This window comes from Fomitopsis serialis (assembly GCF_022376445.1).
Source record: "Fomitopsis serialis strain Sig1Antser10 chromosome Unknown B0H18scaffold_11, whole genome shotgun sequence".
NCBI classification, from domain to species: Eukaryota; Fungi; Basidiomycota; class Agaricomycetes; order Polyporales; family Fomitopsidaceae; genus Fomitopsis; species Fomitopsis serialis.
In genome coordinates this window covers 155,630-178,613 of record NW_025954971.1, presented here as the reverse complement: position 1 = coordinate 178,613, position 22,984 = coordinate 155,630, and the positions used below count along the sequence as shown (strand labels likewise).

Sequence of the window (22,984 nt, the reverse complement as noted above, 5' to 3'; positions counted from 1 at the left end):
CGCATGGATACATGTCCCGGCGACGAAGATGGCATCAAATAAATCGATTATTGCTGCAGTATGGCAAATTGACGTATGTCCTGGGCCGCGGCGAGTCGGTGTGTAGTGGCTGCACACATCGAGTGAGTGAAACATGCGCTGCCAGCACCGACCCGGTCTCCCAACGCGCGGCGCGCAGGGACGACATCAAACTATCTTGCTATGAACAGCCCGAGAGAGCGGTAGCGGCCGAAAGGTTGTGGCAATCGTGTGCCACAAAGCGTATTCGAGACCACCAGCGAACCCAGAATAGCGACAATAGGATAGTGCCGGCCGGCCATCGGGGTACTGGTATTCAAGCGCAATTTGAAATCGAGTCAACAGGATACGTTCTGTGCGCGCGAAGGTCGCGTTCAGGACGGTATTATCTTGAGTCTTCGGCAATCTGCTTGCCATTGCCAGTACGGACAATCCCAAGGGTATGAGAAAGGAGAGTCGCCGGCCCCCGTAACGAGTGCCCGATAGTAGCGTGACCTAGTCCATGCGTTTGCTAAGCATGCAGCAGAGACGAAATGCATGGCGCGCGAGTGGAGGAGACGAGGATACTCTGCAGAGCGGGTTTGTACTGTCCAGTATGGGCGCTCCGAGGTACAGGCGTCCAGAGTCCGAATCGCGGAACGACATACCAAACCTTGTAAGCCTCCCGCACTTCTCCGGCGCGCGAGCACGCGTTGTCCAATAAGAGCAGAGGTCCAGCAGAAATAGAGCCTATCGGAGAGAAGTCACGAGCGACTGGGAGCAAACGGTTTCCGGCACATGGAAGACAGCAGTGGGTGGCCGACGAGGCTGTTGCAGCCGGAAGTGGTCTGCCAGAAGATTTGGTAGGCAGACTCCTTTGTTACTCAGCAGGCACGGGGACGTGCACAGCGTGGCAAGGAGACACGGTAGCGCGGGCCTGGGGACAGAATGAAGACTGAAGACCGGGAAAGGCTCCGCCTGACAGGTCTTCGTCGCAATTCCTCGACAAGTCAGCGCGGGATGAAGGCAATGGCGGCAGCGTTGTGGAGATCTTCGAAGGAGTTGAGCGTGTTGGAAAGATGGCCACTAAGTGATGCCTCCGCGCATATTGTAAGCATCAATCCTCGGTGAAAGCGGGAGCTTGTCTTCACGCAGCGTCATCGATGCTCGAAAATGCTTGCATAATCCCAGGCGTGATCGTGAGCATCCGGTCGGCTTGCCAGATAGAGGGCTTCCGAGGAGACTTGGCGGGGCGAAGCAGAGGTACGGAGAACAGAAGTATCGCACATAGCTGTCATCTTGGCGTGTATTCCCGTTCAACATTGACCAGACGCGAGCCCCTTCTGCGCAGTAGATGCTGATCGTATTGGGAGGACGGATGACAGAGTGTCACGCCTTGTGGTCCGTAAGACGGCCACGTCAGGTGTCCTGCTTAGTGGGTCAACGACACCATGGTGAGTGGTTGTTCGCGACGGCCTGGGTTCGACTGCCACCCACCGACTATGCCAGAGCAGACAGCGGACGGGTCGACGTTTCGATCCTCCTGGACATCACAACTCCACAAGTTTCACTAGAGTCGTTACCTCGGTCCCGTCCATTGCCGTGGAGTGGAGAGTAGCATTCTAGAGCCCAGGTCGATGCCGTATCCACGGGATCCAGCGACTTGAGATCTCTCCAGACACGACCCAGACCAGAGTCGTCGGGAAGCCCATCCGTTAGTGATCATAGACAAGCGTTACTGCAAGGACCGATAAGTCGGCAGCGAGCATGCCGCCCTCCGACAAACTGCTGCTGACGAAATGTCGCACCCGCGCCGTGCTTGGTGGTCGTGTTGCCGGTCGCGTCCAAGCTCCATCCAAGCTGCCGCACGATAGAAAGTGCGCATATACCCACGTTATTTGTTGCGCTCGACTGATCTTGACGTGTTCTTGCATGTTGCCACAGGCTCTAACGGACCCTGACCGGCCTGACCGACGGCGTCGACTCGGGGGAAGTGGCTGCCGTACCTTGATCAATAGGAACGGGTACGCTATGCGTCGTCTAGAATGTCAAACTTGTGTTCTGAGACAGACCACGCGCGACGCCTTATTGCAGTGGGGTAGTCGGCACGCTCCGTCGGCTGCATAGGGGCGCGGTACTACGGTCTTGCAGTGAGTATATGGCAGGTCAAGCCGAGCCCGAGGATCAAAATGTCCTTTCTTGACTTGTAGTCGGGCATCTTGTCCTACGGTCTACCATGCTCCGCTGCATATCGCAGCGGGATGAACGGGTATGTAAAACATCTTCCATTATCTGGGCTCTGAATTGAAGTCTTTCGTCAGATCGTTCTCTCCTACCAGCGAAGAGTGATTGTACGCACTGGCTCAGACAAAAGTATGGCAGAGCTCTACTCCGCAGGCATGCCACACGCAGCTGTCGAAAGTCTTCACTGTTGCAGTGAACTTGCAGTCGGTCTGAACGTTGCTGCTTGACCCGCGCACCGGTGGCGCTGCCAATTCAACGGGATTCAACGGGATCAACGCCTACACGTGCACAGCCACGTGGGATGTGGCTTCCCAATAAGGCAACCCTGTACTTAGTAAGGACGGCCGTTCTGCTCGGCGAAGCACGTTAGGGTACCGCCTGGGCTCTTTCTCACTGCCCACTAGCACGCGCATGTGGCCCATCTGGCGATGGTATGTACGTCCTGCATGTTTCTAGCAGCACTGATCGCCAGCTACGCGGCAGGAACGTACTAACCAGGAATGGGCCTTCGTAGGAGTGACCAATGGATGACGGGGTTTGAAACTCGGGAAAGGTCTCAAAGTAAAATCAGCGACTCGGGTAGGATCCATGATATAATGAGGTGGCCCACGAACTAGATTGGTGTAGGCTCAGAGAATTACTCCGTCTCTGCCTTCTTCTACCCGTCTTCCCCATACATTCAGCGATGGCTCCAGGGCAGGCAACTCCGTTCACCGTCGCATTCATTACCGGGGCTGCCCAAGGAATCGGCAGAGAGATCGCCCTCAAACTCGCGGATGACGGCTTCAATGTCGCCGTCAACGACATACCGAGCAATGCCGACAATTTGAACTCTGTGGTGAAGGAGATTGAAGCCAAGGGACGCAAAGCGCTGCCCGTGTTGGGTGATGTCTCCGAAGATGACACCGTCAAAGCCATGGTCGAGAAGACGGTCGAAGTCCTTGGTAGGCTCGACGTAGTGAGTTCACTATTGCCCACATTGCGGTGAGAATGCGACGCTGATCCGCGATAACTAGATGGTAGCGAACGCCGCTGTCGCGATCATAAGTGAGATCGTCGATCGTGAGTACTAGGTCTGTTCATTACAGCTTCACTTTCTAATTCCGCGAACAGTCGACGTGAAACAGTTTGATCGCGCCTTGGCCATCAACGTTCGAGGAGTTATGCTTTGCTACAAGTACGCAGCGAAGCAGATGGTCAAGCAAGGCAACGGCGGACGAATCCTTGGTACGTCACTGATTTCGCAGTAGAGGATGATGTTTATATATGCTAAATCCTTCATTGACAGGGGCTGGTTCAATCCTTGGCAAACGCGGTATGTCCTCAATTCAGTCTGACAGCTGTCGCATCGCTTCTCACAGATCATGGGGCAGGTGGACCTGCTGCCGCTGCTTACGTCGCGCCCAAGTTCGCTATCAGAGGTCTCACGCAGTGTCTCGGTACGCTGGGAATGAATCTGCTAACGATGATAACACCTCACCCACACTCCCCCAGCTATTGAGCTCGCGCCTCACAAGATCACCGTCAATACGTACGCTCCTGGTGTCATCCTCACCGCCATGAGTGAAGCCAATTCCAAGCTTTCTGTGATCATTTCTGACGGTGCGATCAGCTGATATGGGCGCTCTTGACGAAGCCAAGGGTGGTGGTCATGGTACTGCCACGAAGTGGGTGAGTGATAACAGTGAACGTTCCCGTGTGCGGATTTACGTGACATGCGGGTTTAGGTATGTGGGCTTCCGCCGGACGGCCCGGCTGCAGGCCCGGAGGTTGTTGCCAGTCTTGTGTCATATCTGGTTAAGCCCGAGGCGTACTTTATCACAGGTGAGTCCCGCGACCATGTCGATCTAGCGGGCTCTTATTGATCACTCCTGAAAGGCCAATCGATCAATATAGACGGAGGTGTAGATTTCAACTAAGCTTGGTCTGCATAAGCTCCAGATTATTGGCGCGCAAGGAGTGTATAAGCGATCTGGTGCGTGGTCGATGGCTTGGTTCAAACCAGACGAGTGATGCTTACATGCCTTGTGCATGCAGTACATTTAGAAAGTAACTGTTACCAGTCAGAAGAATCCATGTACACATGTATACTCTTTCAACCCCTGTTAGGACCGCTCACGGTGCTTCTTTACTTCAACATTTCAATATTCACGCGTCGCAGCTTGCATCGGCGAGATTGGTCCCGAAGACACCGGTCCCCACGTATTGCCTACTTTGCTATACGCAAGTGTGCACTTGTCTAGAGACATTGACTCATGGTCTTCAACAGACACACTATCTCTCGCAACAGCTCGAGTAAACAGTGCTACTACTGACATGTCTCCGACAGAAGATCCGGCGACGCCGGCATACCCATATTATATATGGCCCCATGTCAGAGCGCAACTTTTACCTCCCATTGCCCAAGGATACGCAAGCTGCCGGATTTTCCGCGTACGGGCCTTTGGCACTAGACACTAGTGCATCAAAGCTAGGGTATCGGGCGAGATTGCCTCAATTCGGAGATTGACCGATGACGGCCTCGATCTGACGATCAACTCACGCCACAATGCGGATCTTGAGTGGGCAGCAAAAACATGCACATTCGTGGAAGTATTCAGGAGGTTGAATGTGAGTATTTGCTGCATGCTATGCTACCTTCATCAGTGTGATGTCCTGCAGGCGTGGTCTAAGAGCCGGCTGTTCCTGATAATACACCACAAACGACATGTCCGAGCCAAGATGCAAGTACAATCAATGCCCTCCGCTCTACTCGTTCATTCTAACCTAGCACGTCGTTTCTCCCAAATCACATCTTGTCTTTAACACGCAAGTCGCCTCCGAACCCGGTGTTATAGACCACTCTGACATTGATACAGAGCACCAAAACAGCCGCGAGCCACTCCGGGACGATGTGGAACACGTAAAACAGAGCCTTGGCTATAGGGCCATTGAGCGGGTCCGGGGCACTGGGCAGCAAAGAGGTGGTCGTGCTCGGCATAACCGCGAGACGGTACACGGCAGTGATCGTCTGTGAGGCGAAGTCAGTAAGGCAATGTGCAATGCCTACCGAGAGTCACTCACAAGGATGCAACAGATACAACAGAGGTAAAGGATGCGCTGAAATTGCACTCGTCTTGGGCGTGTCATCCAAGCGTGGAGCATGAAGATGTTCATAGACTGCAGGCCAATTAACCCGAGGATTGTTCCGATGACTCTGACGACATGGTTCTCAATGACCACCGAGAAAAGCGGAGGTTCTACGCGGGCACGTACCTGACCAGTTGGGTAGGCTTCACTTTGGATGGATCCGTCATCGATGTGTAATACATGGCGCTCTCCACTGGCGCCGTGAGCCCGCCGACGACGAGAATTATTGCTATGGCAGTGCAGACAACCCGGATGCGGCGTCGCCTCCCAGGTTCGTCAGGAAGAATGCTTATGCTCGCAATGTCCACTTCTTCCTGCTTTGAAGGCGCCTTCGTCTCTACGGCACTGCTGCCACCAGGCTGCTCTAGCTCCATCGAGTCGAGTCCTAACGTCCGCTGGATGGTGCACATACCCTGCACATTATCGTCGGGAGCCGCGATGTCATCGCCAACATTTCTGGCTCTGCGCCGAGCGTCGTACTGACGAGGTACGCGCGGCCGATGTGCACGATGTCATTTCCTATGGAAATGAACGTCGCGATGTATGCGCCCTGGAGCCAATCGACGAAGAGCTTCGTCATCCGAAGGGCCGGATTGTTAGCCTCCGCCATGCGGAGAGCAAAGCTGACGACGCTGTCAAGACATCGCGCGTTCAGCGGTTGCAGGATAGATGACTGTATTCCGTCCACGCACCGCTCCGTAGTCGTCGCTACGATATTGATGATGGCCATGGTACGCGAAGCCCTGGAAGCAAATCTGAATACGATGAGAGGAATCAACATCACATACAGGATCTCGAATAACAGTGAAGGAGGGAAATCATCATGGGAAGGAACACCACCAATGGGCGCGGGGAAATGCAAGGTAGGAGGAACTGCAGACATGAAAGAGGAAAGTCGGCTGGCCAGCAGGCACACACGCTGCTCCAGTTATAGCGGTCGACTGCGAGAGCGAAGCATATACCTTGATGATACGGGAATCCCACGTCAGATGGGCCACCAACGTCCACTGCAAGTCCATACCTGGATGTCTAGCGCTGACATGTGCACTGTTCTGCGATATTCTCGGTATGCTCCCTCCCGATTACTGTAACTCGCGCTGCACGTCACGATAGAGTTCGCATCTGCATTTCGTGTCCGACTGCACTTGAAGTTGTGTCGTTTTCTTCGCCGCAAAAGTGCTCTGTTGCCTGTAGTAAACTGTATAAGAAACAGATTACGCAGTTCATGTGTCCTTCACTTGACCACTAATAACAACTAAGAACCGCCGATTACGGACACGCTGCACGGAGATAGAGATGCCCATCCAATGACCGTCTCACGATCCACCTTCTCGGCGCACACATTCCACGCGGATACAACTCACCGACACGATGCAGTCTAGGTCGGCGGCATATACCTGCGCGCACAGCCGCAGCACTGAGTGCGAATAGGCTAGCAACAGTTGAGTAAAGCATGTAAAGTGTGGCGCAGCTGCTCTTCATACACTAGGAAACCTATACGCAGGCAACGAGGATCGGCCCTACCTTGGCCGACGGCTTGTGCAGCCGTCTCGTGGAAAGCCGGTGACTCATAGGAAACATCGTAGTGGACAGGCACATTACTAGGATGCAGGGACTGTGCGGCATAAAAACTTCAGCGCAACATTTCCACCCTGTGTAAGTCTTACTAGGCTTTCCGAGGAGAACTGGGTCGCAGCTTTGTTTGCCTGAGCCCAAATGCTTGCGCGGTACAAGGCTCGTATGTGGTACTCACCACTGTGTGCGTATGTGCGTGTGGGTTGAAAACTGTCATGGAAGCAGAGGTTAACTGGCATGGGAGGACCGAGGCTCGCGTCGCGCGACAGCATTCGTACATAGCCGCCCAGATCGCTCGGCGCTTCCCTCGGAGTACAGTTGAAGGCACCGATGTGCAATCTGACAATGACAGGGAACAAAATCGGACACATGAACGGGCACGTAGACGTCTTTTCATTCTGCACGTTCGCAGCATGCACAGTTGCTGTTGTGTTGTTGTTACATCTCGTGAGTCACGATTGCCTATAAGTACATCGAATGCAGTACGTGCCAATGCGTAGTAACCGTCGGCTCTCGTTAACACGGCACGTCGAACGCTTGGGCGGAGCTACTCAGAGTCGACGAGACAGACAACCTTCCCGGCGGCCTTGTTCGCCTCCATGTACTCATGCGCCTTCGCCGTCTCCTCCATCTTGAACACCTTGTCCACGCTCGAATTCAGCTCGCCAAAGGCGATCGCGTCGACGATCCACTGCAGCGGTGCTTTCGAGATATCAAGGTGGTGTGACGAGCACACAGTGAGGCGCTGCAGAAGCTCCATCAGACAGTGTTCCATACATAATGATCACCAAGCGCACCTTCCACGGTGACAGCGCCGTCATCGGGTCGAACTCCTTCACCGTCCACTCGCCCGAGACGCACCCGATCATCGAGACGACGCCATCGTCTGCAAGGCTCTTGCACGAGTCCGAGAGGGTCGTCCCGCCCACGAGCTCGACGCACTTCTGCGCGCCCCTGCCCGCCGTCGCCGCCTTCACCTGCGCGCATATCGAGTTGTCCCTGTCGACCAGGACGACGTCCACGCCCGCGGCTGTCATCGCGGCCTTCTTGGCGGCGCTCCGCGTCGTCGCGACCACGGTCGGCTTGATGTCCGGTGCAAAGAGCGACGACTTCGCGAGCGCCGCGCAGGCGAGCCCGACGCTCGTCGTGCCGCCGCGGATCAGCAGCGTGTCCGTGCTCTGCAGCTTGAGCGACTCGCTGAGCGTGCCCCAGGCTTGTCCGAGTCAGACAGCCGGTCGTCAGGATGCTTTGAACGGATGCTCACCTGTGAGGTACGTCTCTGGGATGGCTGCGAACTCGGCCCAGCCCATCTGCTCCGGCAGCTTGATCGGGGGAGATACGGACGTATGTGGGATCAAGGCATACTCCGCGTAGCCACCTAACGATCCCCAATATCAGTAATCCGCAGGACGCAGATCATGGACAGACCCACCATCGAACTGACGGCCCATGCCACCCATACACGCAGCGACGACATCACCCTCCTTCCACTTCGAGCCGCCCCCCGCATTCTTCACAATACCGACGCACTCGATACCCAACACTCTCGGGAACTGGATCCCAGGTGAGTGGCCCTGCCTCGTGAAGAGCTCCGAACGGTTCAGGCCGTACGCCTTAACGCGGATCAGGACATGGCCTTCCTTCGATGCCGGCTCTGGATGGTCGGTCGTGTAGACGAGCTCGGAGGGCGCGATGGGCGCACGAGGACATACCACTGCTCTCATCTTGTGTGGTGCAGATGGAGAAGAAAGCCACCTAAGCATAGAAGGGCCGAATCTCACGGCGACGTGTCAATATAAGTAACGCGCGAGCGCAGTAGATGATGCGCGGATAAACAGAGATAAAACGGACAAACGGCGGACAGATGTGACTCACTGACGCGCTAATGCAAGCCGTTCGTTCCAAACCCGCCCCACGGCCAGACGTCAGTCCAGACGCAGCGGAGCGGGGCGCTCCAAAGCAATCCATATCGTGACCTAGCCACCTGAGCTCACCTGGAAATTTGAGCGCGCTTCACGAATCATGGCAGGCTTAAGTACAGTAAGGGGAACGACGGCCCCTACCAAGGCCCTACAGTCAGTGGTGCACCAGCAAGGAATTGAGCAACGAATCAAGACGATACTGTGCGCTCCGGATGGGGGTTGCGTTGATTTCGCCCCGACAACAGTTGCAAACCATCATCGCGGGAAAAGGCCGGCGAGATGTCCAAACAATATAGTTCGTGTGTCCGCCGGAGGATCCAGACAACACGCCAGTAGCCCAGGTATTCATGTGTAAGGGACGTGACCAACAAAGGACTCAACACGGCACCAACCCTTCAAGAGGCTAACTGGGTGCACCGGGCGATCACTAAGTAGGTGCTAATTTCGCAAATAGTAGCAGGGCATACCAGGCTGTCAGGTAGATGCGCGCGAAGGCTAGGGGTCCTAGAAGGTGCGGATCAAGCTTCTGGTCTTCGTGCATGATCTGGAGTCCTCTGTAACGGTCCTCACGTGAGATGAAAGGGCAGGACAACACCCAAGTGCATCCATTCTCTCAAATAGGGGGCAGTACATCGCGCTCTGCGTAGTGGTACAGGCTGGGAGTGTCAATCGGATTTGGTGACAGCATGAGGTGGATGCAAGACGGATGCGGCGGAGAAAACATGATATTGTCCGCACATACGTAGCCTATGCAGCAGCGCGGGCCTGAGCCGCCTTGGCGTCCTCGGCCGCGGCGACAGCGGGGTTGACCTTTTTGCCATCCTTCCACCGTACACGGGGCGGGGGTGCACGGTTGCGACGGCCCTCGCGGGAGCGGACACGGACGACTACAATCGGTTATGGATAAGTCGATACGAGGCCGTGTAAGACGGACGTACCGTGCGAGTGGATAGCGCATGAGACGCAGTAGGCAATTTTGATGTACAGCTTGGGGATAACGTACTCTGTGTAGAATGATAGCGTGAACACCAATCTAGGTAGCAGGGGGTGTACACCACGCACCAGAGTAAACGCTCGCATCGCTGATGTCCCGGACAGCAGCACTCTCCACCATGTTGCGCACTGTGAAGCGCTTGATCGCCTTGTCCTTGCCCACGCATCGCGAGCAGTTCGAGCAGCGAACGAAGTTGACGTGGCCACGTCCCTTCTTGTTGCGGCCGTTATTTCTTCTCTTCTTAGTCTAGAAAACACGCAGTCAGAATCCATGTGCTTCAACTCGGGCTGAGTCGTCATCCGAGATGCAGTGCCGCCATCCATCCCATCCTGCGATGATTTCTGGATCTTCTACTGCACGTCGGAACATGGCTCCAGCCTACAGCGATACTCACCATCTTGAATCGGGTGTCTTGAGGTGGATGTGGTGGGACCCGACGACAACGATGTGTTCGGCGCTGTCGCCTCTCAAACTTGCCATTCAGCCACGGCCTACCCTTAACGGTCCACGTGATCCCAGTAAGCGCGTGTGTCCAGGTCTGAGCAACTTAGCGCTCGCAATTCACCCATTGACTGCTTGCTACTGGACCTTCCAAGGGTTCTCGACGTACATTCTTATGCCTAACAAGAGCGACTACTTACAGAACACATTATCATGCTCCGGAACAACCACATTTGCTAGGACGGCTCCAGACTGCGACACCAAACCATCTATTCGATATTACTGGGCGGGCGAACACTGCGCTATTGGAGTGAGTCTCTTCTCGGATGGATGAAAAATGCGTGAATATCTGTGGTTGGACTGATATGGATAGCAACACTGGTGAGGATGTGATCCTCACGGACTCTGAACAGATGGCTAACGCCATGCGCTGTAGAATCTGTAGTCCAGATTCAGAAATACACTACTCGCGCCGAGTGTCGCCAGATTTACGACGAGGCATCACGTTTGTCTCGCGGTCTTGACGTTCATCGGCACTGCTTGACGCGGTCGGGGATCTCCTAGAGGTGCGACACTTGTATCTACCGTTATGTCCCGGTCGTCTACCGTCTCTCGCGTCCTGTACGGCCTGAAAACGTTTGAATTGTTGTTGCGCTCACCTCAGCTATGTGGTGGCATCAGCAACCTTGATTCACTGTATTCAAGGTTCATGAAAGGCTTTCGATTTCGGTCCGACTACGCCGTCAACACTTTCTACAGCATACACCTCAATCCATAGCTCAGGCCTTGACGTTTTCTAACATCTTGAGCACGGCCGCAGCGCACCCCCATGACATCTCAAAGCCAACGCCTGCGTGCCTAAAGAACGACGTTTGTCACGGCGGAGTCATTCGAGAGGTAAAGGCACGCATACCCGTAGTTATATACGAGCGGTATCTTCCTGCCATCTTTTCCTGCATTGACCCATTCGTACTCGAGGCGCATGCCACCCTTTCTTGCAGGTCGGAGGCCACAACCAGTCTCGACGATAAGTGGACGAAGGTCGTCAGTCGTACCGGCACGCTGTGCTCGGACTTCCAGTGGAGCAAGTTCCGGGCATAAAGCAAGACAACGGCGAAGGATGTCGTCTGTGGTCCTTGGACGAGCCGCGGGATACCTGTATCGAAAGGCGACATCGTAGGTCTGTTCTCTCTGTCAGTCGGTAACTGACTTACCAATCACCGGCTTCTTTTGTACTCCCCAGCGCGACCTACTCCAGTTTTTCATCATGAGAATTTAGCTGGCTAGCCTACTTGACTCACCGTCCCATCTCTCCGTGGCACCACATACGTCTGGGCGCCAGCCCCAGTTGAATCGCTCAACCTGATCGCCTGCGTAATCCACGGTGCGTTCAGTATAACTACTTGGCCCCTGCTAGGATACACCGCCTCGTCCTCGATGCCTCCGAGCGTCCGGGCCCCGACTCCGGGACACACCACCAACGCATCGATAGGCGTCGTCGCTGCACGTCCGCGAGTGAACAGGTCGACGCCACCCTCAATAACTTGACTGATGTGCTTGACATCGCCGCGGATGACCGTACCGCCGCTAGCCAGCAGGCGCGAAAGGAGGTAGTTGATGTAGAGCACGGGATCGACACTATAGGTCGTGTATGAATAACCGCATTTGGCCTCCGGGATCAGCAAGTTCTCCGCGACGGGCTGTAGCTGCACGTAGGAAAGAGACTCAGTGCGGCATGACTTCTAGGCGAGCAAGTTGTGAACGTACGTCCGGCATCCAGTTGACCTGGAGCTCGACTTCGTTGCGATAATACTCCGTCTCTTTGATGCGGCGGAAACAGTGCTCGGCAACGCCCCCTGGCGCGGAGAGCTCCCACATGGTATTGAAGGTCTCCGCTTCGATTTCTGTGTTACAGTGATCAGACATTGACGTTCGGTGGTTAAGATGACGCCCCCACCCTTCTCTCTTGCATCTCGTCCGGTGTATAGCATATGGTGCGCACCCTTGTGGTTCCCGTTAGGCAGGCGACGGTGCCCCATGCACGCGCACTATGCTCACCGCCCATGGACTAGAGTACTCCGCTTTCCTGGGGTAGTCTGTTGGGAGGACTGCGGAAATCAAGGAGACCTGGTAGCCACCTCTAACCTGGAGCTTCAGTGCCGTTGTCAGTCCAGCGACGCCTGTCGTAGGCCCATCATTATTAGCACAATTTCTATGGTAGATCAGGTCACCGTACCGGCTCCCAGGACGACGACGTTCTTCGCAAGTTGCTGTTGCAGCATGTCTGTAAGTTACGTTGTTGCGTGCGGTAATGTAGTATTCTCGTGGGAGGTAAAACCGATGTTGACCGACGTCTCCATGCAGTCTATATACGTACCTACGCTAGCGGAAAGTCGCGAACTGACGCAAGAGTGTCAGCGTCTACTCCGGATCGGACGCCTGTCGGACGTCATCAATCATCGGAAAGGTGAATCAAATCCATTGTCCGTGACTACGGTGTGAGTGGTGGACGAGGAGACCACGACCATCGCATTTGAGCAGTTGGTCTGCAGGCACTTACAACGTATAGTTGAATGTGACGCTAATCGTCCGCGTCCTCAGAGTCAGACTCGGATGGTAGCCCGACCAATAGACGTAGACAATGGCGAACAATACAATATGACCAAACATACAACACAGTATCACATCCGAATCAAAGTCAATCACAGACCAGACAGACATACTTTGGAGACGATATAACTCGACCCCGTCGTGCGTCTAGCCAGTCTTCCCTTCCGGCAGTGACTGCAGCCCAGTCGTCCCACGTCTAGATCTCTTCGAAGGGCCGGGTTTTTCCAAATCCGCTGGTTCGCCTTCCAACGTTCGCTTCGAGCCCGACGACTTCATCTTGGATCGCTGAATACCATGCTGGTACACGACGGAGTCCTTGAACGCAGGACTCTGGAATTGATCCGGTGTGCCGACGACATCTTCCCAATCCTCCAGGGGCTGCTGAAGTGTTTTGAGGAAAACATAGATTATCTTGTTGTGATTTGCGAGCGTTGCAGATGCCTTCACTGAGGGTGCTTCAAGCTGTTCCATTTCATCTTCTATGCCGACTGGCAAAGTCGCTTTTACGTCCATCATCGGCTCTCGGCGTTGCTTCGGTTGAGCCTTCAAGTTGGGGAGAGGGTCGACGGCTTCGTAGTTAGTACCCCACCCAGTCGGCGAGTCAGTGGCGAAGTATCGCTTGCCGACAATGAAACTGATCTTCTCGTTCAGCGGGTACGATGGCGAGGACTCTTTCCGCATGGAATCAACGAGCGGCTGGAGGTTCGTCTGATCTATGTGGTCCTGGGCCCGCATGTTGATCCTGTACATAGGCCATCCAGGCTGATCGACGGCAGCGTTGCGGCAGTCGTCAATCCACCCACTCGGATACGGTGTGCTGCAATTCCGCATATGTGCGATGTCTTCCTCGGTGGCCAGGACCACGCTAGGGTCGAAGCCGCGCTGCTCTTGGTTCATACTCGCGTACCGCCAGATGACCAGGTGGAGCAGAGACGGGTCCTCTGCGAAGTCGATCGGCGTAGAGACGATGGCACCGGCGCGGTCCCAGCGAACGACACGAGCCTGGCCCTTGTAGATGAAGAGCGCGAAGACATGCAGCCGGTGCTGCCTCCGAAAGATCTTCGCGACGTACTCCGCCATCTGTGCTAGGGCCTCATTCGCGCCCGACCCAGAGGGAAGAAACGGCTGCGGTACCGGCGGCGTTGTATTCTGTTTGCTGGTCGACTCCTCGAGCGGCGCGGTCTCGTTGACCGGTGTCATCGGAGAATCCTCGACATCAGAGTCGTCACGGGTGTCGGTCGCCTTGCCCTTGCCCTTGCCCCCGGTTGTCTTTCCCCTGCCCTTGCCCCTACCCCGTCCTCGTCTTCGTCCCCTTCCCCTCCCCCTGCCTCTACCCCTGCCGCCTCCACCGCCCGTGTTCGCCCTTGCCTTTCCCTTGTCTGCAGCCCTGAGCTCCGCAGGGTCATCGTGGTGCTCGGCGACGCCGTCATTGCCTTCGTTGTCGTGAGGCTCCTCAGAGTCACCACATTTCTTCCTGCCGTCCTTGTTGACGAAATCGAACGCGCATTTGTCGTGCTCCGTTTTGATCTCTACCAGCAAGGAGATCCAAGCCCAGCGAGTGGACGCCCGAAACTGCGCCAAGTTTTTGCTTCCCGTAAGCCGGTAGTCATCCTCAGCACGGCCGCCCGCCGGGTAGAATGAGACATCGACTCTGGATTGCTGCGCGTAGTCGTTGTGATCGCTGGGGTCTGGGTTGTCACACGTGTTCTTCGCAACCAACTTCTCGCCTTCGTGACGGTTGTTAAATATCTTCTGAACAACTCTGCACTGTTCACGAGAGTAAGGTGAGCAATGGCCTTGCGTCGAGACAACGGTCGTACGTACCAGTTCGATGCAGACATCGTTCTCCTTTCCCATAAGTTTATCCTTGTCAAAGTCGGGTATCTTGGGCGCGAACGTCGACGGAAGGTCAAGTACCGGCATGTAGCGCGCCAAGAATTCCTCAAACTTCATCTCCACCGTTGTCGACCTCATCTCTCAAGCGAAGGGTGGAAGCTGAGCCCCGGTGTTGTCTTTTCTGGTCACTTTGTTAACGGTCAGATTAGTGAGAGCGGACGAGTTGCCGTGAACGGGAGTGCTGTCGGTGTCTGAGGGAGGTTGTGTGCGCTTGGGGGTAGAAAGACGAGCGGATGGTCTTGGGAATACCAGGCTTGAGCGAAAATAGCCACAATAACATCACGAAGTCGCTTACGATGTTTCGGTACTTGGACCCGATGGGGTCGGGAGAGTCGAAGCTTCTCTGTGTATAGCGTTAACCGAGATGACCCTCACCGAGAGAGCGATACAACTTACGTTGATTCTATCGACGATTCCCGTGTGGCGGAGGGACTCGATGGTTCCCTGACACGACAATCAGGACAGTGGACAGCCACGAGAACTGCGCGCGACTTGCGAGCCTTCAGCTGTTGTACCGGGAGGTGATGTAGCACGACGAGATTCAGCAAGGCTGGGCCCGGGCTCAGGTGAGGACGACATCTGGAGAAGATGAGGGTTGGCTTACGCAGTGGGCGAAGACGTGTCCGCTTTATATCCAGCTCAGATAGCCACGATGTCTGTTGGCCACAGAACACACCTGTTTCATTATTATCTGGGGTTAGCATTGTCGTTGCTGGCCGAAATGGTTCACCTTTCCTAATCGGTAGGTTGTCTCGCGCCTTTTGCGCAGATCCAAGTCCGAAATATTGTCAGTGTACGCACAATTTGCCCAATATGGGACAGTCTGAGTCGAGGCGTGCGACGTTGGGACGAGAACAATGGGACTGAGCCACATCTCAGATTGATGGACCACAGTGCAGCCACACGCGGATCAAACGCGTGTGCGCGACCTTGTTCCCGATTTGGCAATTTGTAGTTGCCACGTCCACGGCGTCTCCCAAAGTGTGGTCGCTGAAGCGCGCAGCCACTCCGATTGGCGGCAAGTGCTGGCCTTCGCCTGCTGCGAGACCTCAGGCAGGGATATATTCGTGCAATCGCGGGATATTGACTGACGAGCTCCAGTGAGCCCTCGTTCGTCATCATGGCTTCAGGTGCAACCGACGTGCCACCTGGGCTTCACGCGGATGGTCGACTCTCTGTCTTGGCCGAGTCGGGGTCCATGGGTTGGATGCCCTTCAAAAAGGCAAAGCTCTACACGAACGCATTCGTGAGGCAGGATAGTAAGGTCGGTGAGGTGGCAAGGGCTTTATTACGGCGTCCAAACAGTGTTGACAATTGCACAAACAGCTCCTGCTCGGCTTCAAGAAGCGGGGCCTTGGAAAAGGACTGTAGGTTGCGGCCTTGCTCGCACTTCTCGTACGCTACTCACTGTCCGCGCCAAGGTACAATGGCTTTGGTGGGAAGGTAGATCCCGGAGAAACGCCCGCTGAGGCAGCAGTGCGGGAGCTCAAGGAAAGTGCAGTGTCTCGCAAATCGCGACTATACTTACGATGTCTGTGCACAGGAGGAAGCTGGGATAACAGCCAAACTCGAGCACCGAGGCACGCTGTTCTTCATGAGCCCTGAAATCGCCGAAGCCGCTCGCATCGAGGTCTATTATGCCGAAGACTTTGACGGCAATATTACAGAGTAAGCAGTAGTCTCTCGTTGCTCGTCTGGTCGTCCAGAGACGACGTTAAACTCCTTGGATAGGTCCGAAGAGATGCGTCCTGAATGGTTCGCTATCCCAGACACAGATGCCCGACACCATCATATCATCCAGAACCCGAGACAAGTCGATGGAACGTCCGGGCTACGGTTCATCCCGTACGACGAGATGTGGGAGGACGATGCAGTGTGGTTGCCAGCTTTCCTTTCCGGTCGCCATTTCATCGGACGCGCAGACTTCGGGACAGATGGTCGTCTACAGAAATGGTGGTTTGCGTTGAAGTATTAGCAATTCTCTCGTAGACATCGCCTCGGCGATTGCTTGATATATTTCCCTTGCTGCCCACAGTGCTGAAGTACGTCTAGATGATTTGATATACATACTTCTTCATGCAACGCTAGCCAACGCGTGTTCCAACATCCCCAGTGCCGCATGCGCGCTCCCCCAACTAGGCTCATAGCCACTTGGGCCATACCCGTAGTTCAGGAGCATAGGGATCGTGCTTCCGCTCTCTCGTCCATCAATCTGGTTCACCTCCATCCGGATGCCACCGATACGCATGGGCCGTAAGCCACACGTCACTTCCACAATGAGAGGGCGAAGATCGTCAACGGTAGGTGTCCGCTGCGCTCTGATCTCTAAAGGGGCGAGCTCGGGGCACAAGGCCAGGCAGCGCTCGAGGATCTGTGTCGTCGTCTCCGGGCGACTCACTGGGTACCTGAATGTTATAAGGTGAGCTAGTTCGACCACCTTTGTTATTGCCGCGTTGCGATGCTTACCAGTCATTCGGCACTCGCACGGTGCCTAGTACGACCTATGCGGCATGACGGTTCACGATCACTATGTGCTCTCAGGGTGTCGAACGACGAACGCTCACATCACCGTTTCGTCGGGGGAAGATGTACGTATCAATCGTCGGTTCAGGCGAGCTGAGACTCATCGCGTCTCTGACCCACGGCGCATGAATGATGACGTTCTGGCCTCTGTTCGGATACACCTCCGCGTCCTCCACTCCGCCAAGTGTCTTCGCACCGAGACCGCTGCATACGACGAGTGCATCCGGGGCAGCCGACGGCTTACCGTTCACCCATATCCCAACACCGCCCTCGATGACCTGGCTGATGTGCTGCACCGTCCCTCGAACGATATGCCCACCACGCGCAATGAAGCGGGATAGCAGATAGTTGAGGTACACAGGCGGGTCGATCACGTAGGAGCTGAAGCTGTAGCCAGCCTTGGCCCCCAGGCGGAGGTCGGACTCCGGAATGCGCTCGAGCTGATATGGTTATAGCAGGGAACTGACGCAGATAGGTGAACGTAACGCACGTTTGGCATATCGTCTGCATATTGGCCTAAGCCATCGTGGTAGAAGGCGTATTCCGTCGTGCGATGGAAACAAGCTTCCGCTGGACCTCCAGGTGCGGACAGCTCCCACATCACCTTGAAGGTGTCCTGCCGAACCTCTGCACAAGGGACACATAGTGAGTCGTGCAGCATACCCCGAGCAGATATGTAGTACGCACTTCTCAGATTCTGATCGGGGCCTCTGTATACGCCTTGAGATGCTCCCTTTCAAATCAGGTCAACCTTGGTCACTGAACACCATAAGGTTGACATACCGCCCAGAAACTCGTATATTTCACCGTCTTTGAGTCGCTGGGCCATGTTTCAGCGATGATCGTCACGTTGTAGCCTCCTTTCTCCTGGATTGTGATCGCCGTAGTCAGGCCGACGACACCTGCGAAGACGCGGGGCACATCCTGGGTTCAGCTGAATGCGCGAGACGCGTATGTCAACGTACCAGCTCCAATGACCACTACTTCCTTTGTCTTCATGGCGGCGAGGTCAAGAGGAAGCGTGTCAGCGAATGCGCACGACCCCAGACTTATCGCTGTTGCCTCCGGGCTCCCGTCACCGGCGCAAAGCTCGGCATTGCGCATATCGATGTCGAATATATAAGGAGTGAAGGCAGGGGAACGAGACTATATAAAGGAGGACAGCAGATAAGGAGGCTTCTAGGTCTGAGCTTAGGCCCCTGGTCCGAGTCGCTACGTTGCGAGAGTCACGGTCAGCTGAGCCTGTGAGTTTGTGGTACAGGCGTCCTCATGAACGCGTCAGGCTGGTCAGCCCCGACCAAGACACCTTCTGCGTGAGCAGTTTGAGTGCGGGAGCTGGAAGGTCAGAGTAGAGTTGGTATTATGTACTGGTGCGGTACGCGTGGCCGCTGTGGGCGTCAGCGACAGATCATTGTTGACAAGGGACGCCATCGCTACGCTCCGGCGGTTGAGTGAACATCAATGTAATTAAAGTCATAAACCATCATAGTAGAAGTTCGTCATAGGTGACATTGATAGTAGTGGATTCGTCGTGTTTGAGCAAAATTCTTGCGTGATCACGGTGACATATGCGCGAAAGGGCGGTGTACAGCTGTCCATGTGAAAACACGTGTCTCATAAGGTCTACTCCCACTGCGTCAAGAGTTAGCCCTTGGTAAGTAGCTGTTGAATGTCATTGCATATGCCGGCGGCAGCGCAAGAGGAAACTGACGACGGAGGAGTGTATGGCCCGAGGAAAGGGTGGTAGAGAATGTGATCTGAGGTATGAGGACGTCTTCTTCATCGATGACACTGACACCTGCAATACCCCGTAGAATGCGGACTGTGACGAGACGGGGGCCGACCGCAATGACAACAACGCAAATGTTCTTGACCAAACCACGGTCAAGGGAGAAATTGCGCAGCAAGCGTTAGACGGCGTTAACCTTCACGGTCAACGAGTGGGGAGGAAAACCTGCGGGATTCTGGCGGGCGACGTAGTCAGATATGCTGTCGGGGGAGTCGATGCCGGCGTCGTCTGCCTCCTTCAGAGAGTCGGCCGCAAGGTATGTCCTGCTTGTCTCGTCAATGTGGTTGAGCCTGAGAACAATGCTGTTGTACTGGTCGATCTGCCTATTGGTGGGAGCAAGCATCGAATGTTTTAGACAGGCGATGGGATTGGCGAGTACATGTGTCGGGAAGACGAAGTCAATCAGCTGCTGGTCGTCGGATACATGTTGCAGGAGGTGCAGAGAGACTTCTGGACCTTCACCGTCACCGATAGCATCAACCATGTGGGCGAGCTCAAGGAGTGTTAGCAGTCGATGATCGACTGCCTCCGGGTAGAGTTCCACCTCCGACAGCGACAGGAGAGGGGCTGAAGTTGATAGAAATGAGCTCAAGGTCGACACCCAACACACCATCTGAACTCACGCGCGAGCATCGGCCGTGGAAAGATATGGTAGAATTGGGGGCAGGAGCAGGAACGGTAGCCCATCGCGGCGAAGCGTCGTATATGCACCTAATAAGTGGGAGATTTAATGAAAGCGCGAAGACAGTGTTGTAATTACACTTACTGAATAGTAGATGTTTTACTTTCGTCGCGCACGCGCTCATGGGCGATAACAGGGAATGACTTTGATTGGCCGTCTGCAAGCACATCATACGCGGACGCAACCGTTCCGATGCCAATGATGGTGGGCGGGAAGGACAGAACACTCTGATCATATTCGTCCCCGAGAGATGGATCGCCGTAGAAAGGTGTGAGCTGGATAGCATCAAGCAAAGCCATGCCGGCAGAAGGACAGTAGGCACACGCGATGACGTAAGCAATAGTATTGTCAGCTAAGACAGTGTCGTTTGGAGGGCTGTACACGCGCAGCTCAGCCGGAATGTCGCTGCCGTTCGAGCATTCGATCAAGGTGGCATAGTAGTTGTGGAACGTCGAAGTACCGCGTTGGCGGTTAGCGCTTCAAGTGATGAACGACGGCCGTCGATGAGGGATACAAAGCCGAAGAGAAGAAGGTTGGTCATCGCGGGAGTTGCGGGACAGCACGTCAAAAACGGCGGGCAGGCAGCGGGCAGAAATACAGTGGAACGCATAACAATAACACGTTAGATCTGATCGACACAAAGACAACAGGCAGCCTTACCATTTTGGGAGACAAACACAAAGACAGGGGTAGAGGCACAGAATGCATGACACAGGAGGTACAGACGCAGAGAGGGGAAGGGCGTCGTGCAACACTGCATGTAGCCATGCGCTGAGCGGGCGGGGACAGCGACTTGATTGGATCCGAGTCGGAGGGCGGTAGTGTTACAAAGCAGCTCAATGAGGCAATAGCCAGTTGCTGTATTCGGGAAGGCAGTCGGGATGCGTCGCGCTTCCGCAGACTTACAGTCAATTGGTAGCGATGGTCTGCATAAAACACAGAAAAAAGACATAGATTACTGCAGCTTGGTAACGGCTAATGCAAATGGCGCGAGGCATAACGGCGCATCGGCCACATCGAGTTTTACTCAGCCACAGACGTAGACAGAAGCGCTGGTCCAAACAGGTGCAAACGAATTCACCGGATCTGCTTTAGTATACGAGTAATCTGGCTCTGGTAGGGTGTTCACTTACAGGCCTGAGAGGTTACACATCATGGACCAGTGAGCTAAATCTGAGAGATCGCAGGACTGAGGGCTATGTGTTCGCAATTTTGACTTGGGTGACATCGCATACCATACATCATGAATCCAATTCAAGCAGCGCAAAACGCATTCTCCATCAGTTCCAACGCAACCTCCGCTGACCCCCACGACGACTGAAAACCGGACCCACTATGTCTGTAAAAGGGCAGTCCAACAGTGAGACTCGACCCCTCAGCAGCCCTGAGTGACTGGAGAACGCATACCCGTAATTGAAGACCATCGGTATCTTAACGTTGCCCCTGGGGTTGGTTACCCACTCGACTTCCAAGCGTAAACCTCCTTTGCGCGCAGGCCTGAGCCCGACTCCAGCCTCCAGGATGAGCGCACGAAGATCGTCCACTGTCGGCGCACGCTGCGCACGGATTTCAGGCGGTGCTAACTCTGGACAGAATGCCAGACAACGTTGCAAGATGTCTTCCGTAGTCTCGGGGCGCGCGGCGGGATACCTGTGTCGCGTGTCTATCTTTGCAGACGCATTGGTAGCTACCCAGAAGACACTCACCAGTCGTTCTCCATCTTCGTTCCTCCGATGATCACCTGGATGTGCGAAAAGTGTGAGTCGAGTCGAAATACAGTACTGACACACCTCACCTCGCCGTTTCGTCTCGGGATCACATATGTCCAAAGCCCGTCCTCGTTATGACTCGCAGTCCTTCCGAATCGTATCCATGGAGCCTTGATGAGCAAGACCTGGCCCCTCACAGGGTACACCGCCTGGTCCTCTACACCTCCGAGTGTGCGTGCGCCTAGACCCGCGCAGACGATAACGGCATCGACCGGCCTTGTCGATAGTTTTCCGCGCGCGAACAGGTCTACTCCGCCTTCTACAATCTGGCTGATGTGCGAGACCTTGCCGCGAACGATGGAGCCGCCGCGCGAGAGGAAGCGCGCTAGTAGGTAGGCGACGTACTTCGGGGCGTCGAAGGTTAGAGTGTTGAACGTGCAGCCGGTCTTCGCACCTGGAACGCTGACGAGGGAGTCCTCGGGCAGGGGGTCATACTGGATGAAGTGCATAGTGGATCATCTGTCGCGCACGTAGAACCAAACAAGTCACGTACGTCGGGATACCACTCGTAATGACCATCCCGGCCGTCATAGAAGAATTGGGTCTCCTGAATGCGAAGGAAGCAATGTTCTGCGTCAGCGCGGGGCTCTGAGAGCTCCCACATCCTTTTGAACGTCGCGGAGTCGATTTCTGCACGACGCACATCAGTACTGAGCCACCAAATGGGCACATCACTCATACTCTGCATCCTTTCATCGCCATTGGCGAAGCTGACGTGATGACCTCCCTGGCCATCATCGGTGAGTGAGGCTCGGATATCATGGGAACGTTGTGCTCACAGCCCACGCACTGCAGTAGTCGATGGACTTTGGGTCGGTAGGGAAGCGTTCTGCAATGATAGTCACGTCATAGCCGCCCTTCTCCTGGGCCAAAACGGCGGTGGTGAGACCAACGACGCCTACAGACACCATCAGCGCCCGCACAAGAGCACTTACAATACGGATAAGCAGCACGCACCTGCTCCCAAAACCACCACATTCTTGTTTGCATTGAGATGAGATGCCATGACGAATTAGTGTGGGGATAGATTGACCCACCGGGCTCTCAACAGGGTATATATACCAGCCGTGGGCTGACTCGACGCTCGAGACCGAAGGATGACCTGCGATAGCAGCGGCTATCTCTACGAATCTGAATAGCTGTCTGTGCGGTTCATGGGCTCTCTGCCTGCCAAAGTCGATGCAAAGCGCCGGACTGATTTGCGAAAATGTGTCTGCGATCGCCTCCAGGCTGCCTCTGCCCTTGTGGTAGGATGTCAGTACCACCGAATCGACATTTTCACGTGTGGCCCATCGCGATCGACTGAAAGCCCTCAGGCCAACAGTCAACTTCCTGATTTTGAAGACAGGCATGAGTAAAACGGGATGCATTGCGGTGAAAGCGACATCATCAACACAGATTCGATACGAATGT

The 22,984-nt window shown here is 55.0% G+C and overlaps 10 protein-coding genes across 10 annotated transcripts; 2 read left to right on the top strand and 8 right to left on the bottom strand.

Annotated features, from left to right (window-relative positions):
* Window positions 1–2,526: 2,526 nt before the first annotated feature.
* Window positions 2,527–4,398, top strand: B0H18DRAFT_987192 (NAD-P-binding protein). The gene is made up of 12 exons (XM_048044827.1): window positions 2,527–2,672; window positions 2,725–2,820; window positions 2,869–3,199; window positions 3,258–3,303; window positions 3,355–3,468; window positions 3,530–3,556; window positions 3,615–3,680; window positions 3,736–3,804; window positions 3,854–3,912; window positions 3,969–4,065; window positions 4,120–4,216; window positions 4,279–4,398. Exons 3-11 carry the CDS (start codon window positions 2,927–2,929, stop codon window positions 4,158–4,160), a joined length of 792 nt encoding a protein of 263 aa, XP_047897102.1. The 5' UTR covers window positions 2,527–2,672; window positions 2,725–2,820; window positions 2,869–2,926; the 3' UTR covers window positions 4,161–4,216; window positions 4,279–4,398.
* Window positions 4,399–4,797: 399 nt separating this feature from the next.
* Window positions 4,798–6,473, bottom strand: B0H18DRAFT_51229 (uncharacterized protein). Its single transcript, XM_048038374.1, has 6 exons — window positions 6,392–6,473; window positions 6,063–6,332; window positions 5,783–6,002; window positions 5,497–5,729; window positions 5,305–5,437; window positions 4,798–5,251 (listed from the first exon to the last, which is right to left on the bottom strand). Exons 2-6 carry the CDS (start codon window positions 6,251–6,253, stop codon window positions 5,030–5,032), a joined length of 999 nt encoding a protein of 332 aa, XP_047897101.1. The 5' UTR covers window positions 6,254–6,332; window positions 6,392–6,473; the 3' UTR covers window positions 4,798–5,029.
* On the bottom strand, window positions 6,364–7,542 carry B0H18DRAFT_51282 (uncharacterized protein). Its single transcript, XM_048038378.1, has 3 exons — window positions 7,436–7,542; window positions 7,124–7,369; window positions 6,364–6,558 (listed from the first exon to the last, which is right to left on the bottom strand). The coding sequence occupies exons 2-3, from the start codon at window positions 7,358–7,360 to the stop codon at window positions 6,475–6,477; spliced, it is 321 nt and encodes a 106-aa protein (XP_047897100.1). The 5' UTR covers window positions 7,361–7,369; window positions 7,436–7,542; the 3' UTR covers window positions 6,364–6,474.
* B0H18DRAFT_871313 (GroES-like protein) lies at window positions 7,493–8,669 on the bottom strand (the record flags this gene model as incomplete). The annotated part of the gene is made up of 4 exons (XM_048040158.1): window positions 7,493–7,690; window positions 7,743–8,158; window positions 8,210–8,323; window positions 8,378–8,669. 4 exons carry the CDS (start codon window positions 8,667–8,669, stop codon window positions 7,493–7,495), a joined length of 1,020 nt encoding a protein of 339 aa, XP_047897099.1.
* Window positions 8,670–9,148: 479 nt separating this feature from the next.
* On the bottom strand, window positions 9,149–10,321 carry B0H18DRAFT_987178 (ribosomal protein S26e). Its single transcript, XM_048044826.1, has 5 exons — window positions 10,256–10,321; window positions 9,930–10,107; window positions 9,806–9,871; window positions 9,335–9,754; window positions 9,149–9,274 (listed from the first exon to the last, which is right to left on the bottom strand). The coding sequence occupies exons 1-4, from the start codon at window positions 10,256–10,258 to the stop codon at window positions 9,615–9,617; spliced, it is 387 nt and encodes a 128-aa protein (XP_047897098.1). The 5' UTR covers window positions 10,259–10,321; the 3' UTR covers window positions 9,149–9,274; window positions 9,335–9,614.
* Window positions 10,322–11,007: 686 nt separating this feature from the next.
* On the bottom strand, window positions 11,008–12,702 carry B0H18DRAFT_987169 (D-amino-acid oxidase). The gene is made up of 8 exons (XM_048044825.1): window positions 12,539–12,702; window positions 12,441–12,482; window positions 12,260–12,388; window positions 12,070–12,206; window positions 11,604–12,008; window positions 11,517–11,551; window positions 11,216–11,458; window positions 11,008–11,160 (listed from the first exon to the last, which is right to left on the bottom strand). Exons 3-8 carry the CDS (start codon window positions 12,339–12,341, stop codon window positions 11,082–11,084), a joined length of 981 nt encoding a protein of 326 aa, XP_047897097.1. The 5' UTR covers window positions 12,342–12,388; window positions 12,441–12,482; window positions 12,539–12,702; the 3' UTR covers window positions 11,008–11,081.
* A 202-nt stretch (window positions 12,703–12,904) lies between these two features.
* B0H18DRAFT_987167 (uncharacterized protein) lies at window positions 12,905–14,164 on the bottom strand. Its single transcript, XM_048044824.1, has one exon. The coding sequence runs from the start codon at window positions 14,110–14,112 to the stop codon at window positions 13,060–13,062; it is 1,053 nt and encodes a 350-aa protein (XP_047897096.1). The 5' UTR covers window positions 14,113–14,164; the 3' UTR covers window positions 12,905–13,059.
* Window positions 14,165–15,757: 1,593 nt separating this feature from the next.
* Window positions 15,758–16,809, top strand: B0H18DRAFT_987160 (NUDIX hydrolase domain-like protein). The gene is given in 7 exon segments (XM_048044823.1): window positions 15,758–15,861; window positions 15,910–15,914; window positions 15,928–16,072; window positions 16,135–16,175; window positions 16,230–16,299; window positions 16,352–16,476; window positions 16,540–16,809. The coding sequence occupies 5 exon segments, from the start codon at window positions 15,929–15,931 to the stop codon at window positions 16,781–16,783; spliced, it is 624 nt and encodes a 207-aa protein (XP_047897095.1). The 5' UTR covers window positions 15,758–15,861; window positions 15,910–15,914; window position 15,928; the 3' UTR covers window positions 16,784–16,809.
* Window positions 16,810–16,882: 73 nt separating this feature from the next.
* Window positions 16,883–18,330, bottom strand: B0H18DRAFT_952371 (D-amino-acid oxidase; the record flags this gene model as incomplete). Its single annotated transcript, XM_048042102.1, has 7 exons — window positions 16,883–17,213; window positions 17,275–17,309; window positions 17,373–17,771; window positions 17,822–17,958; window positions 18,019–18,064; window positions 18,115–18,233; window positions 18,297–18,330. The coding sequence occupies 7 exons, from the start codon at window positions 18,328–18,330 to the stop codon at window positions 16,883–16,885; spliced, it is 1,101 nt and encodes a 366-aa protein (XP_047897094.1).
* Window positions 18,331–20,880: 2,550 nt separating this feature from the next.
* B0H18DRAFT_987140 (D-amino-acid oxidase) lies at window positions 20,881–22,594 on the bottom strand. The gene is made up of 8 exons (XM_048044822.1): window positions 22,529–22,594; window positions 22,351–22,469; window positions 22,253–22,298; window positions 22,065–22,201; window positions 21,598–22,005; window positions 21,509–21,543; window positions 21,210–21,452; window positions 20,881–21,141 (listed from the first exon to the last, which is right to left on the bottom strand). The coding sequence occupies exons 1-8, from the start codon at window positions 22,575–22,577 to the stop codon at window positions 21,057–21,059; spliced, it is 1,122 nt and encodes a 373-aa protein (XP_047897093.1). The 5' UTR covers window positions 22,578–22,594; the 3' UTR covers window positions 20,881–21,056.
* Window positions 22,595–22,984: the final 390 nt, after the last annotated feature.

Bases quoted from the DNA above. Each gene is read 5' to 3' on its own strand.
- B0H18DRAFT_987160 (XM_048044823.1), top strand. From the start codon at position 15,929: ATGGCTTCAGGTGCAACCGACGTGCCACCTGGGCTTCACGCGGATGGT. The intron at 16,073-16,134 runs GTCGGTGAGGTG...TTGCACAAACAG, and splicing joins TCGTGAGGCAGGATAGTAAG to CTCCTGCTCGGCTTCAAGAA. The intron at 16,176-16,229 runs GTAGGTTGCGGC...GTCCGCGCCAAG, and splicing joins CGGGGCCTTGGAAAAGGACT to GTACAATGGCTTTGGTGGGA.
- B0H18DRAFT_987192 (XM_048044827.1), top strand. From the start codon at position 2,927: ATGGCTCCAGGGCAGGCAACTCCGTTCACCGTCGCATTCATTACCGGG. The intron at 3,304-3,354 runs GTGAGTACTAGG...TTCCGCGAACAG, and splicing joins CATAAGTGAGATCGTCGATC to TCGACGTGAAACAGTTTGAT. The intron at 4,066-4,119 runs GTGAGTCCCGCG...CACTCCTGAAAG, and splicing joins CGAGGCGTACTTTATCACAG to GCCAATCGATCAATATAGAC.
- B0H18DRAFT_987178 (XM_048044826.1), bottom strand. The intron at 9,872-9,929 runs GTGCGTGGTGTA...CATTCTACACAG, and splicing joins CGATGCGAGCGTTTACTCTG to AGTACGTTATCCCCAAGCTG. The intron at 9,755-9,805 runs GTACGTCCGTCT...AACCGATTGTAG, and splicing joins ATGCGCTATCCACTCGCACG to TCGTCCGTGTCCGCTCCCGC.
- B0H18DRAFT_987169 (XM_048044825.1), bottom strand. From the start codon at position 12,341: ATGGGGCACCGTCGCCTGCCTAACGGGAACCACAAGGGTGCGCACCAT. The intron at 12,009-12,069 runs GTACGTTCACAA...TCCTACGTGCAG, and splicing joins AGGTCAACTGGATGCCGGAC to CTACAGCCCGTCGCGGAGAA. The intron at 11,552-11,603 runs GTGAGTCAAGTA...AAACTGGAGTAG, and splicing joins TGCCACGGAGAGATGGGACG to GTCGCGCTGGGGAGTACAAA.
- B0H18DRAFT_987140 (XM_048044822.1), bottom strand. From the start codon at position 22,577: ATGGCATCTCATCTCAATGCAAACAAGAATGTGGTGGTTTTGGGAGCA. The intron at 22,470-22,528 runs GTGCGTGCTGCT...TGGTGTCTGTAG, and splicing joins TGTGGTGGTTTTGGGAGCAG to GCGTCGTTGGTCTCACCACC. The intron at 21,544-21,597 runs GTGAGGTGTGTC...TCGCACATCCAG, and splicing joins TCCCGAGACGAAACGGCGAG to GTGATCATCGGAGGAACGAA.
- B0H18DRAFT_51282 (XM_048038378.1), bottom strand. From the start codon at position 7,360: ATGCTGCGAACGTGCAGAATGAAAAGACGTCTACGTGCCCGTTCATGT. The intron at 6,559-7,123 runs GTGAGTACCACA...AGTTTACTACAG, and splicing joins ACGCACATACGCACACAGTG to GCAACAGAGCACTTTTGCGG.
- B0H18DRAFT_51229 (XM_048038374.1), bottom strand. From the start codon at position 6,253: ATGTCTGCAGTTCCTCCTACCTTGCATTTCCCCGCGCCCATTGGTGGT. The intron at 5,730-5,782 runs GTATGTGCACCA...GAGCTAGAGCAG, and splicing joins TCCCGACGATAATGTGCAGG to CCTGGTGGCAGCAGTGCCGT. The intron at 5,438-5,496 runs GTACGTGCCCGC...CCATGTCGTCAG, and splicing joins AAGCCTACCCAACTGGTCAG to AGTCATCGGAACAATCCTCG.
- B0H18DRAFT_987167 (XM_048044824.1), bottom strand. From the start codon at position 14,112: ATGACACCGGTCAACGAGACCGCGCCGCTCGAGGAGTCGACCAGCAAA.